Source organism: Rhinopithecus roxellana, chromosome 14 (genome assembly GCF_007565055.1).
Source record: "Rhinopithecus roxellana isolate Shanxi Qingling chromosome 14, ASM756505v1, whole genome shotgun sequence".
Lineage (NCBI taxonomy): Eukaryota > Metazoa > Chordata > Mammalia > Primates > Cercopithecidae > Rhinopithecus > Rhinopithecus roxellana.
In genome coordinates, this window is record NC_044562.1 from 124,581,146 (window position 1) to 124,597,150 (window position 16,005).

The 16,005-nt window shown below is 38.7% G+C and overlaps 1 protein-coding gene across 3 annotated transcripts in view; it reads right to left on the reverse strand.

The window, feature by feature from the left end:
* Positions 1-16,005, reverse strand: part of RAB3GAP1 (RAB3 GTPase activating protein catalytic subunit 1) — a 112,875-nt gene that overhangs the window by 4,304 nt on the left and 92,566 nt on the right. For 2 of the 3 annotated variants that reach the window (XM_010367401.2, XM_010367394.2), the window contains exons 19-23: positions 14,058-14,285; positions 3,676-3,772; positions 3,476-3,579; positions 3,229-3,344; positions 1,648-1,750 (exon numbers count right to left, since the gene is read on the reverse strand). In XM_010367401.2, the coding sequence (XP_010365703.1) occupies positions 1,648-1,750; positions 3,229-3,344; positions 3,476-3,579; positions 3,676-3,772; positions 14,058-14,285 (648 nt within the window). The remainder of the gene's footprint in view (positions 1-1,647; positions 1,751-3,228; positions 3,345-3,475; positions 3,580-3,675; positions 3,773-14,057; positions 14,286-16,005) is intronic. The other variant, XR_004053204.1, reaches the window with a different exon arrangement.

Here is a 16,005-nt window from a genome sequence, read left to right on the forward strand (position 1 = left end):
GACTACAGAGTGAGACCCTCTATTTAAAAAAATGAATAAATAAATATAAAATATCCTATACTGTCAAAGTTTTACTTGCAGTCAGTAGAGGGGGTAAGGAGGTTATTTCTATTTTTGGGAAAATAATTTTGTTTAGTTATCTAAAATAAGTAACAGTCTCAGGACTAAAAATATAAATACTTCAGATTTTAAATCCTCTTAACACATAACTTTTTTTTTTTTTTTGAGACGGAGTTTTATCGCCTGGGCCAGAGTGCAGTGGCACGATCTCAGCTCACTGCAACCTCTGCCTCTCACGATTCTCCTGCCTCAGCCTCCCAAGTAGCTGAGATTACAGGTGCTCGCCACCACGCACAGCTAATTTTTGTAATTTTAGTAGAGACAGGGTTTCACCACGTTGGCCAGGCTGGTCTTGAACTCCTGACCTCAGGTGATCCACCCACCTCAGCCTCCAAAAGTGCTGGGAATACAGGTGTGAGCCACCGTGCCCAGCCAACACGTCACTTTTTTAAAATGATCAAAGAGGAAGGAATTTTTGCAATACGAGGAACATTCATATGGGTGGCTAACAAGGAAATGTGCTTGTAAGCTTCTGGGTAGTGAACTGGATAGATATTATCAGATGTGGAACCAAACTCAGTTCTTGTTTTCATGCCAGAGACAAAAACAAAATAAATCAGAGCAAGTATCTATTGTTCATTTGAAATTCTGAAGTTTAAGGAGCTGCCCCACAAACAAACTGAGATTTGAGCTCTTGCTAAGAATTCCTATCAGTGTATCTGGCTATGAATTTGAATATATTAACTAGCTGTATTACAGACCAACTCTATGGGGATTAGCCAGTTGTTATTCCATGTGTAGACCTACAGAAATTCTTTTTCTTATTTGTTTCTGAAAATTACACTCTCACAACTGGGTCATTCTAGTGTAGTCACAGTGCCATAGAAGGGGAAGTGTGTAATTAGTGCACATCATAATACCTTTATCAGAATTCCTAATATTAACAAGCCCTGAACTGAGAATTATCTGTGGGATGCCAGAGCCCTTAACCAGTAACCAAGATACTATATAATTTTAAAACCTTTACTTTCACTACTAGAGTAATGGTTATGATAATTTTTCAAACTGGGTTTTCTTTCTGTGCTGAAATCTGTTTCCACAGCCCTAAAAATCTGAAGTTTTTCCTCTTCTTTTCTAGGAAACCTCAAAGGTAGCTCTCCTCACCATTACAAGCACAATTATATTTATAATTCGAGCTGAGTTGTGAATCCACTTTGCCCCACATGGGGTTTAAAGATGGTAAAACTGAACTCCATTCTAATTTGAAAGTTCCTATTTTTTTCCCACAGCACAACACTGGCCATTGCTAACTGAGTCCCTGCCAACTTCTATAACAATGGATTTTGGACTCTTCTAATTTTTAAAATTTAGGTCCTAGAATATGCTTATCATTTTAATTCAACAGGTAGGAAATCAAATGGATTTCAAAGACTCAGAAGTCATTGTTTCTTCAGTGTTCAAACCCAATGCCCAGGCTTACACTCAGCTGACATGAGTGTGATCAGCCATGTGCAGGAACTAAAACAGCCTCTTCTCGAGTAGAGGTTTGGAGAGATCATGATGGAGTCAATAATGATTCTCACATACCCTCTGAGCATTCACAAACAGCTTGTGAATGATCCTGCCAGCATGTCCTCTTCCTGCACCGGTGACTAACACTTCAGGCTGCTCCAGCAGGCAACTCACAAACCTAGGAGAGAGAGACAGGCAACGAAAGGATGGAAAGTGAGCTGTCCAGGCCACTGGGCGTCCATCCTCCCACAGGAGTTTTGTGGACAAATCCTCAAGCTGATACTGGCTAAACCCAACGAAGTTGGAGTGAAATTTTACAGCAAGACAGATTGACATTTGCAATTATTATCGACTTCACTGACAATCTTCCTGCTTTTTCGACTGTTAATAAAAAATTTTTAAAGCCCATCTCTGTCAAAGTGTAAGAAAAAACAGTCTATTTTTTTCAGACTAGCTTAGAAAATGCTACAGTTAATAAAAGATGAAAAAAAAATTTGTATGATATAAACTAAGTTACATTTATCCAATAAAAGCAATGATCCATATTTGTTTTTGTTTTTTTTTTAAGGGGTATGTGTCTGTGTGTGCACGCACACGTGCACATATGCTTAAAATACTTGTGTTGGGCAAAGTCGCAATTGTAAACTGTTCCATTAGATGCTGGAAACACTGAACTTCCAAGTATGTCACAGATAACATATGATGGAACTAACAGAGTTGAAGGCACAGAGCCACCAAGCCTGCACCACCTGCTCTTAATTCATACTACTATTTTAGAAACAAGTCCCTTGATTAGAGCTTATTCTTCTCATTTAAAAGGAAGATACTTTCAAGAGCAAAGTAGTCTGGGAGAAAACTTCACTCAACAAAAGACATAAAATGCAAACACGAACTTGTTAAAAGACAGCAAATGCCTTGCCATACAATATTAATTATTTAGCATCAATAATGCCATTTCTTATGGAAAGGCTAATGAAAAATTTTAAATGACAAATTTAAGCCACTGAACAAGCTAATTTGTAAACACTTTATTACACATTAAAACGATATTGCCCTTCCAAATAACACGGGCAAAAAATGAACAAGACCTCACACTGATCTAGGCTCCACTGGTAATGGTGTTGAGTCTCATAAAGAGAATGCCCCAATCATTTGCTTCATCTGAGAAAAGCCATCTGGTCACTCTTTCAAAACATAATTGCAAGGCGCATAGGATGTGTACCTTTGCTATCACAAATCTTGTTTAAAATAAACAACTAGGAACAGTAAGCAGAAATGGTTTCAGCACCTGCACCCTGTGGTCAAGGAATAGTAACAGCTGCAAACAAAGTTTTGAGGCAGGGTGAGCAACACAGTTAACACCTCCTCCACAAGAAATTAAGACACCACATCTCCAAGAGCAAACCAAGGAATCCCTAGAAAAGGAGGCTCTGGGAGACTGTTTCTAAAAGTGGGAAGAATGGAAACACCTGGTAGAGACTCAGAAATACAGGAAAGGTCAAATGCTATGATAATTATTTCTGTCTCTAGACAATGCTTGTTTCAAATAATATATGAGTACCACAAAAGAGTCTTAATATCCTATTACAATTTTTCTTAAGAGAGTGGTGGCTTTTCCTACTGCAGACAAAACCGAATTAGCCAAATAGCAATTACCTTTCAAGATCTTCCTTTTCCTCCTCCTGTTCACATTTCTCAGTTCCAAACTTGGCTTTTAGTGACCGAGCTCTTGCAATGAGAGCTTCCACATTAGTAATCTGGTGAATGATTTCCTGGCGGTGGAAAAGGAAGAGGCATACGTTGGGAGATGGCAAAAAAGCAAAGCCCTTTGAAAACGCATCTTAAAAATTATTTTTGCCAACTGAGAACACTTGGCAAGATGCTGACACTACATCAAACTTACTTCCAATTTCTTGTCTTCTGGATTGGGGAAGTGCAAAACTTTACTGGAATGGGATATTATCTGCTTTATGATCTTCTTAACTGAAGAAATGTTTTCCAGACTTTCTATTTTAAAGAAGATTAAAGCCAGCATTAAATAAATTAAGCAAAATATACTTTCACTTTGGAAATGACTAATGACTAGTTAAATATGACATTTACCTTCTTCTTTTACCTTGAGTATAGCTGCATGAATCACACAAGGTAACAGGTGCCGAGCAAGGTCTGCAGGTTTCTGGATTGCCAGATAGTGCAGCACCTGAAGGAGGCACAGCGCACACAAATGATCAGCACAGGTGTCAAAGGATGAAGCAGCCACTTACAGAAGTGCAAATCCTCAGCCACTTGTCTTAATCCTTAACGAGACAGCACTCCTCCAGGCAGGCAGCCACGACCCCAAAGGTGAGGATAATGTTACTGAAAACACCTCAGAACTTCAATCTTTAATAATGATAAATATTCTATTTTTTTTTGCTTTCATATGTAATACATGCAAATAAGGAAAATACAAAGAAAATTAAAACTACCGAAAAATTATAATACCGAGAGATAATAATCATTAACAGTGGAGCGTTTCATTTTAAGACACAGAATACACATACTAAGGGCACTAATATTGTATATGTAAAATACTGCCTTTTAACCTGCTTTTCTCATTTAATAGTTCTTTTTTTTTTTTTTTTTTTTTTTTGAGGCGGAGTCTCGCTCTGTCGCCCGGACTGGAGTGCAGTGGCCGGATCTCAGCTCACTGCAAGCTCTGCCTCCCGGGTTTATGCCATTCTCCTGCCTCAGCCTCCCGAGTAGCTGGGACTACAGGCGCCCGCCACCTCGCCCGGCTAGTTTTTGTATTTTTAGTAGAGACGGGGTTTCACTGTGTTAGCCAGGATGGTCTCGATCTCCTGACCTCGTGATCCGCCCGTCTCGGCCTCCCAAAGTGCTGGGATTACAGGCTTGAGCCACCGCGCCCGGCCTCATTTAATATTTCTAAACAGTGTTAGTGACTTTCCACACATTTTTTGGTTTTAGTTGTTTTGGTTTATTTTTTTTCCAATTCTTATTATAAGAATACAGAGAAGTATGTACAAAACACAGACCCTACCTTTAGGCTACTTATTCAACAGTAGTAAAGATAAAAGAAGTATAACCCTATAAATATGTGTAATTATTTTACATCAATAAACAACATTTTAAGAAGTATAATCTCATAATGTGAGTCTGACGGATAAATGCTCATGGACTTCAAAATTAAAAAAAATACAGGTGATGCAGAAATTTTCCTGAAATCCTAATTCCCCAAAACCATATTTTCATGTTTATCCTCGCAAACTACTTGTATGTCCATTTAAACACAGAGATGTAGATGCATATGTAATTTCTTAACAAAACTTAATAACTTACATACTGTTTTATTATTTGCTTTGTTTATTTAATGACTTGTGGCAGACTTTTTTTTTTGGCTTAGAGAGTTTTGTCTGATTTGAAACTTTTTTAAATTAAGAAATATACATACTAGAGTATTAGAAATAGTTTAAAGAAAACACCAGCTTAGGAAACAGAATGTTACCAGGCTTTTCCAAGTCCTCCTGTGTACCCTCCATCCCCAGAATTAACTACAAATCATTCTTTTGCTTTTCTTTACAGTTTTTTTTCACATATGTAGCCTTAAATAATATATAGTTTACTTTTGACCTTTATATTAATGGAATGTTTCTGTTTATACCCTTCAGTGAGTTGCTTTTTTTATTCAGTATTGTTTTTGATATTCGTATACCATTCCAATATGCCACAGTTTACTCATTTTCACTGCTGTATTAAAATGTTCCTACACTAATAGGGGATAGCTCCTCAGTTTTTGGCTATAACAAATAATGCTCCTAATATATTATTGCACATATTTCCTCGTGCAAGTGGCACATGTACAACAATTACTTTAGGATATATACCTAAAAATTGAAGTAGGAAATGTACAAGATAATTACCCTACAAAGTGTTTCAACAGATTTACATTCTTATCTAGAGTAATGAGTTCCCTCTGTTGTACCTCCTTGCTAACACCCGCCTTTCTGAATTTTGTTTTCCTTAATTCACAGGAAAACAAATTTGCAGGAATAACACGAAATATGTTATTACCCTTTACCTGGATTCACATATGAACTGTCTCCCTCCTGTTCTGGACCCCTTGCTCTTTCTCTGCTCTCGTGTGTGTATACACTACAGACATAAACTTGTCTCAAATAATTTCAGAATAAGTCGCATACTCATGTCCCTTATCTCAAAAGATGTGTATTTCCTAAAATTAAAAATATTTTATTATATAATCAAAATGCAAATGATTCTGATTATATACAATAAATTTAACACTGATAAAATAATTGTAATCTAATCTACTATCTTTATTGCAGTTTTGTCAACTGACCCCATATGTGTTTTTTTGTTTTGTTTTGTTTTGTTTTGTTTTGAGACAGGGTCTTTCTCTGTTGCCCAGACTGGAGTGCAGTGGTGCGATCTTGGCTCCCCGCAACCTCCACCTCCCAGGCTCAAGTGATTCTCCTGCCTCAGCCTCCCAAGTAGCGAGGACTACAGGCACGCAGCCACTACTGCCCGGCTAATTTTTGTATTTTTAGTAAAGACGGAGTTTCACCATATTGGCCAGGCTGGTCTCGAATTCCTGACCTCAAATTATCCACCTACCTCAAACTCCCAAAGTACTGAGATTACAGGCATGAGCCACCGCGCCAGGCCGCATAATGTGTCTTTTATGACCTTTTCCCTCAACCACTACACATCTTGGTAAGGATCATCCATTGCCTTTAGTTGTCATAGCTCTTTAATCTCAAGTAATCTGGAACAGCTTTTCACTGTTTTTTACAACATTGACATTTTGAGTATAGTTTCCTCTTCCTCCGAACTTTTTGGCTAACTAAATTCCATACACTATTCAGATTTCCTTAGTTTCTAAAAATTGAGCTATGACTCACATAGCATAAAATTCACCACTTTAGCCGGGCGTGGTGGCTCATGCCTGTAATCCCAGCACTTTGGGAGACCGAGGCGGGCAGATCACGAGGTCAGGAGATTGAGACCATCCTGGCTAACACAGTGAAACCCCGTCTCTACTAAAAATACAAAAAAAAAAATTAGCCGAGCGTGGTGGCGGACGCCTGTAGTCCCGGTTACTCAGGAGGCTGAGGCAGGAGAATGGTGTGAACCCGGGAGGCAGAGCTTGCAGTGAGCCGAGATCGCGCCACTGCACTCTATCTAGCCTGGGCAACAGAGCGAGACTCCGTCTCAAAGGAAAAAAAAAAAAATCACCACTTTAAAATGGGTAGCTTCAGTGGTTTTTAGCATATTTGCAAGGTTATGTTACCAGCACCATTATCTAATTCCAGAACATTTTCTTTCATCTCCCCCAAAAGAAACCCAGTACCCCAAAACAGCCACTCTTGATTTCCCCCCTTCCCAATCTCCATTGCTGCCAACTACTAATCTAACTTACTGTCTCTATGGACTTGCCTATTCTAGACCTTTCATATAAATGGAACGATGCAATATGTGGCCCATTGTTTTCTGGCTTTCACTTAGCATAATATTTTCAAGGTTCATCCATGTTGTAACACATATCAGTGCTTCATTCCTTTTTATGGCTGAATAATACTCCATTGCACGGACAGACCATATTTGGCTTATCCATTCATCACTGATAGACATTTGGGTTTATTGCATTTTGTGGCTGTCATGAATAATGCTGTCAGCACGTATGTACGTACACGATTTCCTTAGTTTTTATCTAATGTCATTTTCCTGCTCCAGGATCCCCTTCAAGATACCACATTATGTTTAGCTGTCATATTTCTAGGCTCCTCTTGGCTGTGACAGTTCTCAAATGTTCCTTGTTTTTACTGACCTTGACAGTTTTGAGTTCTGGTCAAGTTTTTCATAAAAATTCCCTCAATTATGGTTTATCTGATGTTTTTTGCTCATGATTAAGCTGGGTTATGTATTTCAGGGAGGAAGACCAGAGAGGTAAAGTGCCACTGTCATCACATCATGTCAAGAGTACATACTGCCATTCTGGCTTAGCCTGTGGATGTTAACCTTCATCACCTGGCTGAGACAGTGTCAGTCGGGTTGCTGCCCTGTAACGCCACTCCTTTTCCCCTCTCTGTGCACTGTACTCTCTGGTAGGAATGCACTATGTGCAGCACACACTTGCAGAGTGGGAATTAGCTTCACCTCCTTGAGGGTGGAATATCTAGATACATTTAGAATTCTGCACAGGAGATTTGTCTCTTCTGTCCCATTAATTTATATATCCAATCAATTATTTTTATCAGTATGAACTCAAGGATATTTATTTTGTACTCTGAGTTACAATCCAATATTATTATTATTATTATTATTATTACTATTTCTTTTTTTTTTTTTTTGAGACGGAGTCTCGCTCTGTCGCCCAGGCTGGAGTGCAGTGGCCGGATCTCAGCTCACTGCAAGCTCCGCCTCCCAGGTTTAGGCCATTCTCCTGCCTCAGCCTCCCGAGTAGCTGGGACTACAGGAGCCCACCACCTCGCCGGGCTAGTTTTTTGTATTTTTTTAGTAGAGACGGGGTTTCACCGTGTTAGCCAGGATGGTCTCGAACTCCTGACCTCGTGATCCGCCCGTCTCGGCCTCCCAAAGTGCTGGGATTACAGGCTTGAGCCACCGCGCCCGGCCCCATTATTATTTTATTTTGTTGTTCAAACTGTTTCAGTCTTGGCCAGTTGGGAACTCTGATTTCAATTGGCTCATGTGTCTTTAATATGCTCCCAAAATTGTGCAAATTTTTCTTTTTTCAAACTCTTTTAAAAATAGAATGTTACTCATTTTGGGTTCATCTAATGTTCCCTCACAATTAGACTCAGATTTTACATGCCTAGACCAAATAGCATATAAGTGGTATTGAGTACGTCAGAGTATCACAGCCCAATGTGTACGATCTCCATTTACTCCTCATTTGTGATGTTAATTTGGAGACACTGTCCTATTTCTCCACTTTCCTTGCAATGCAGACGCATTCTATAGAGAAACACTTAAAAATCATGCAAGATGATGCTCTTCAAATTTCCACCTAGACTTAATATCTATTCATGATTCTTGCTGAACCAATCTTTACTATGAACATGGTTACAAAATCATATCCTCTACATTTACCAATCATCTTTGTTCTGTAGGAAGTGACCTCCCCTTTCCTCTAGTTCTTTGTTTATCCATTAATTATCAATATGGTTCCAAGAATTCCTATTTTTTCCAACGGTTTATAATCATTCCTGTCCTTAAATATTTAGAACTCAAATTGTCCCAGATTTGGCCAATGTGAGTCCCTTCAAGTTAGCTCTCTATGAAATGCCCCTATCGTTTTTAAAAGCACTTCCCTTACTGTCTAGCAGTCCAGGATGTTCCAGGTTCATCTTGTACCTTCCTTGCCTCAACCTTGAAATCAGTCATTTTTCTGAGGAAAGCATGGTTACTAAAAGTAACCATAAGGAATGTGTAAAAAAAATCAAGCTATGTGTGCTCACTGCTATGAGGGTGTCAGTGCTTCTAGACTCTTTCAGAAGAAAGCCGGGAAATGTTTGCTTGTATATATGCATACACACAAATACTTACTATGTCCATACCCACATACCTATCCATATATTAAAAACCAGTAAGTCCACACCAATACCTCCAATTCCAATTCATTGCCACTGGGTTCTTCCTTGCCTTCCTTCATTTCATATTTGCATCTCACTTCCGCAGTAAGAAATTCTGACTTCCAACAACACTGACACATTTAGTTACTCACTTCGCCCAACCAATAATGCATTTCTGAAAGAGTTTCAGAATTGCTCTATCCATATCACTACAAAAAACAAGCTTAGATAATAGGGTTCAAGATTTTTTTTTTGTTTTTGCGATGGAGTCTCACTCTGTCACCCAGGCTGTAGTGCAGTGACGTGATCTCGCCTCATTGCAACCTCCGCCTCCCAGGTTCAAGCAATTCTCCCGCCTCAGCCTCTTGAGTAGCTGGGGTTACAGACGTGTGCTACCACCCCCAGCTAACTTTTGTATTTTCAGTGGAGATGGGGTTTCACCATGTTGGGCAGGCTGGTCTTGAACTCCTGACCTCAGGTGATCCACTCGGCTCGGCCTCCCAAAGTGCTAAGATTACAGGCGTGAGCCACCGCACCTGACCTCAAGATATTTTTGCAGTCCCATCCTCCACCACAACTGGGAGTATAGAGTCAAACACATTTGATGTGTCATAAATCACTTGGATTAGATTTTCCATCCTCCCTTCACCAATCCCTGTTGGTGTGGTTATGTTACTCATTTAAAATACAGCTGGATTAATGTGTCTCAACTTGCTTTCAGGTTTAGGTTATTTTTCTCTTTCCATCCTTGTTGATTTATTTTTTAGAATAAGTAAAGCACAGGTTATAGCACAGTGGCTCACACCTGTAATCCCAGCACGTTGGGAAGCTGAGGTAGGAGAATTGCTTCAGGCCAGGAGTTTGAGATCAGCCTGGGCAACATAGTGAGATCTAATTGCTATAAAAAATTAAGAAAAATAATTAGTCGGGCATCATGGTGTTCACCTGTAGTCCTAGCTACTAGGGAAACTGGGCCAGGAGAATCACTTGAGCCTAGGAGTCTGAGGGCTATCTTTCTATTGTTCAAGTGTGTTTTTGAGAAGCGTTTTATTTTCTTCATTAAGATTTCAAACATTTTCTGTTAGGCATTTTACCTTTATTCCCCTTACAATGAAAATTATATTTACATCTTCTAAATGGTTATTAGTGTATATGAATGCTTCTGATTACTGTATGTTAACTATATATCCTGCTGCCTTGCAGGATTCTTCTGTTTTCATTAGTTTTAACATTGACTTTTTGAATTTTTCCAATTATACAGTCCTATCACTGCAAACAGAGTTCTTCTTTCAACTCCCATAACTCTGCTTTCTCTTGCTAATTACACTAGCTAATAACTGCAGAACAATTTTGATTGGCAGTGGAGATGGCAGGCATCCTTGCTTTGTTCCTGACCTTAGTGATCCCCTATGGCTTCCCCAATTAAGATGCTGTGTTTAAGACTAAAGTTTCTATATGTTTTCTTATTTTAAGGAAGTAGCCATCTATTCCACTCTTTTCCCAAGAGTTTTAAGTTAAATTTATCAAAAGCTTTTTCAGCACAAATGAGATGATATAATTTTCTGCTTAGACCTATTAATGAAGCAAATTATATAAACAGACTTCTAAATAATCATCTCCTCATATTTGATCAACATGTATTATGTTCTTAAAATGATATTAGAGTCTGTTTACTTCAGATTTTGCATTAAATTTCTTAAGTATTATTGGTCTGCTATTTTTAAAGATACGCTATCTTTATCAGGTTTAGGTACCAATGTTATAGTTGCTTCACAGAAGTTGGAAAATTTCCTCCAATTATCATGTGCTGAAATAATTTATGTAGCATTGAGACTATATGGTTTCTTGATATTTAGTTGAATTTCCCTGTGAAACTATCTGGGCCTGGTTCTTTTTAATGTGGCAGTTCCTTGATAATTGTCTCTATGAAAATTTGTTTATACTTTCTGTTTTTACTGGGGTTAGTTTTGATATAAATTCTATTTTTGGTAGGAATTTCCCTAGGAAATTGTCTAATTTAACTTGGTTTTCAAATTTACATACACAGAGATGTGCAAAGTAATATTTTTAACACATTTCCTCTGTATCAGTAGTTATTAATATGTGCCTTTTTTTGTCATTTATTTTATTATATATATGTGCTTTCCCCTTTTTTCTTGATTAAATTAGCTAATGGCTTCTCTATTTTGTTGATTTTAAAAGAACTAGATTGAACTCATTAATTTCATCTGTTTTCATCACCCTCTCCTTTTCATTTGCTTCCTTTTGTTTTGACTTTTTTTTCCAGGGTTTTTAGTTAGGAATTTAATTCATTTATTTTCATTCTTTTGTTTTTACTGATATAGGTGTTAGGGCTATGAAAGTTCCTCCCATCGGCCGGGCGCGGTGGCTCAAGCCTGTAATCCCAGCACTTTGGGAGGCGGAGACGGGCGGATCACGAGGTCAGGAGATCGAGACCATCCTGGTGAACATGGTGAACCCTCGTCTCTACTAAAAAATACAAAAAAATAGCCGGGCAAGGTGGCGGGCGCCTGTAGTCCCAGCTACTCGGGAGTCTGAGGTGGGAGAATGGCGTAAACCCAGGAGGCGGAGCTTGCAGTGAGCTGAGATCCGGCCATTGCACTCCAGCCTGGGCGACAGAGCGAGACTCCGTCTCAAAAAAAAAAAAAAAAAAAAGAAAGTTCCTTCCATCAATTTCTTACGTATAGCCTATAGGTTCTCTCATATGTAGTGCTTTCATTCTCACTGGTTTTCAAAAATTCTGTACTTTTTTTTTTTTTTTTTTTTTTTTGGGAGACGGAGTCTCGCTCTGTCGCCCGGACTGGAGTGCAGTGGCTGGATCTCAGCTCACTGCAAGCTCCACCCCCCGGGTTTACGCCATTCTCCTGCCTCAGCCTCCCGAGTAGCTGGGACTACAGGCGCCCGCCACCTCGCCCGGCTAGTTTTTTGTATTTTTTTTAGTAGAGACGGGGTTTCACTGTGTTAGCCAGGATGGTCTCGATCTCCTGACCTCGTGATCCGCCCGCCTCAGCCTCCCAAAGTGCTGGGATTACAGGCTTGAGCCACCGCGCCCGGCAAATTCTGTACTTTCAATTTGTATTTTCCCCTTTCATCCATATTGTTTAATAGAAAGTTTGTATTCCATTAATTTTCTAGCCTAAGTGAGTGGTAGGCTATAGCATCTGGGTCTGTATAAGTACACTCTATGATGCTCCCATGACGAGAAAACTGCCTAACGAGGAGCTTCTCAAAATGTATCCTCTTTGTTAAGCCATAGGGACTGTATTAGTTCTTAGTGTTCTGATTTTTCTCCTTAAAGGAAACTAATGAATTGAATATTCCTACTTTTCTTGTCTTTCATTTATACCACTTTCTCTTCCATTTCTTTACTGCTATATCTCATTTTCATTCTCTTGGTTGTTTCCCACTTTTCTTCAATGCCTTGTATAAATTTTAAATATAAATCTATTCTCTTTTGGGCCTCCTGTAATTTAGTCTTCATTTTTTATATGGTTGTCTTTTTTTCTTTTACTTCTATCCTGAGCTAAATCAGTTGTGGTTTCATTTCTTTGTGGGTTTTTTTGGTCCATCTCTGTTCTTGATTTTAGTATTTCTTATTAAACATGGTTTTTTCATATCCTCCTTAACTGTTTGAGGATATCTGATTCAGTTTGGTATGTGACAATTTTCTTCTGTTTTGTGACTGATTTTCTGGGAAATATTTTCATTAGCTGAAATGATTTGATTTTCATTTTCTGTTTTGTAAAGTAGTTTTATATGGATGTGGTCTGTTCTATTCCATTCCTAGTAATATCACAAATAGCTTCAAAGTGCCCTCTTCTGAAGTTTCTTTAATGGATAGAGGCGGGTGAGAGAGGCTGGTTGTCTTGTTTTCCTTTCACTTCTGCAAGATCCTTAATTTTCCCCTCTTATTTCCTTTTTTCCCATCATTCCCATCCACTCCTTCTTTGTGTATCTGAGCTTCTCCAAGGCTCCATTTCTAGTCCTGTTTACATTCAAGCCCCTTCCCTGTGGCAAGTGCTGTGAACTAGCAAACCCTACCTGAGTGCAGTGTTTTGGCATGTAGTGTTAGGCTCTCTCTTTCTGGGGTGACTTTGTGTTTCATCTAAGTCTTCTGTATCTCTTGGCTCTTTGTCTTTTCCTGCCCCTACTCACTATATCTACATAGACTTACAGCAGTGGGAGCTCCACTGGAATTTGGTTTATTTCTATTTACTGTTAATTTGAAGGTCATTGAAATTTCTGTCTCTTAGTAATGCTGAATGCATGGATTTATTTACTTATTGATTTCATGGGATTTTTTGGGGGGGCTGGAGGAGGTAGGAAGGTGTGCAGGGCAATTCAGTATCAGGCAGGTGCCACTATATTCTCCATAACTCCAAATGTTTTTTAGTAGCTGCTGCAAAGCTGGCCGCTAATGTATATACCATAATTTATTGTACCAAGTCCCTGTTGTTGGAAACTTTGGTTGTTTCTACTTTTTCACTTAAGAACTCTGTTGAACATCATTCATATACATAGGTCTTTATATATTTCTCATAATTCCTTAATAAATGTTGTGGTAATAATGGAAACTGCTAGCTTAGAGGACATACCCATTTTTAACACTTTTAACATATACTGTGAGACAGTTCAATGGTAAGCAGTCTGTTTAAACTATGCATGTCTGTTATTTGTCCTATTTGCAACTAGTTCTAGAATCTTAAATGTGAAAGTAGATATATAAAAGGCTCATTGAATTTCAATGCTTTGCACCTCAAGTGTGTCCAGAGCTCTCATGTCTATGACAGTGAGTTCCTAAATTGCAAGAACAGTAATTTGCATTTTAGTATTAGAAACTCAAATCTCAATTACCTTTTCTGCTTCCCGTGTATCATCAAAGAGTCTCCTTTGCCTTCTAGCAGGAACTGGCTTAGCTGTTTCCCAGGCTTCTACCCACATATTGCTTGGAATCTTCATCCGGGCACTCAGTTCTCCTTTCAGCACCACGTTGCCCTTTTCATCAATCATCTCCTCTTCAATATAATCCCGGGGTGAATACCACCTCACAAAATCTTCCAGGGAGCAACCTGGATTAGCTGCCTAAAATAAGACAAAAAAATTCAGCAGAATCAAATGAAAATCAACAGTTACTGATAAGCCTGTTTGCAAAATTGTATTTTCAAAAAAAAGCCTATCTAATCTTTACAATTTAATATGTAAAATGAATTTGGATGTCACCTTTAAAACAGGTCAGATGTTAAAAGTATCAAAATAATTTTATTTTTATTTTCTCAGCTTTATAGAAAAATAAAACACTTTCATTCAATGAATTTGGATATAAAAACTCGATGTAAAGAGAAAATCATTTTCTTAAACATATTATGTGCTATATAACTTAGTAAACGAAAACATTTTCATTCAATGAATTTGGATATAACAACTTGATGTAAAGAGAAAATCATTTCCTTAAACACATTATGTGTTACACAACTTAGTTTAATATTACAATATAATGACTACTCAATACTAAGAAAAGTAAAAATTAAATAATACACCACATGATCAGAATAACACAGTGATGGAAAAGTTCTGTTCTTCTTTTCCTCAATAAATCAATACTGGTTGTGCAATAAATATCAGCTAACCTCAAAACTGTTCTATTCTGCCATCAAATTCTTATACTTTATATAACAAATTACCATCAAATTAATCAGTTTTGTGCTGTTAAGCAGTTGGAATTCAAACTACTGTTTTTCACGCTTCTGGAACCAAACTGATTAAAGTTTACTCAGTGGATAGTTCTATAGGACTAATGATGATGTATGCCAAAAACTTTTCAGTGCTTCTAACTTCAAGCCTGGAAAAAAAGATGAGGCTTCCCAGTGTTTGTGGTAAGGCACAGAGGTCTTTCTGCAAGTGTTCCAGTGATGTACTAGTAGAGTCCTAAGGATGGGCATGAAAACTACCATGATGAGAATGTTCTGCCTTAAATGTGAAGAGTAAAACTACCAGTTTCTCTTCACTGGGCTCAAGGGCTACCAGCATGACTATCCCTACCATCTTAGGATACACCCCTGAGGGCACATCGCCTAGAAGATCCTTCACTGACCGTCAACAACACGAACATAAAAGGGTTATGATATGGTCCATGGCAAAAGCAGTGGGTCAAGATTATTTCATGATACTGGGTGACTCAGGATTCATGTACAAAGATCTAGATCTTAATCAGTCAACATCATACCCACATGAAAGCATCCTAGGAAACCAGAGGCCTGGAGTAAAGAGCATAAACTTCAAAAGAAAATAATATTCACTCACACACTATAGATTACATTAGAGAAAGGCATTTCTTTTTTTTTTTTTTTTTTTTTTTTTTTTGAGACGGAGTCTCGCTCTGTTGCCCGGGCTGGAGTGCAGTGGCCGGTTCTCAGCTCACTGCAAGCTCCGCCTCCCGGGTTTATGCCATTCTCCTGCCTCAGCCTCCGAGTAGCTGGGACTACAGGCGTCCGCCACCTCGCCCGGCTAGTTTTTTGTGTTTTTTAGTAGAGACGGGGTTTCACCGTGTTAGCCAGGATGGTCTCGATCTCCTGACCTCGTGATCCGCCCGTCTCGGCCTCCCAAAGTGCTGGGATTACAGGCTTGAGCCACCGCGCCCGGCCGAGAAAGGCATTTCATACCAAAATTCTTCCTTCTGGTTGTCCTTACTATACCAGGCTGAACATAGCTACCAACAGAAGGCCAACGCTCACTTGAGCTTATCTTCTCTTTATTGTTAAAAGTACGTACCACAAGGGCATGCTCTAGAATCCACCCTCTCCTT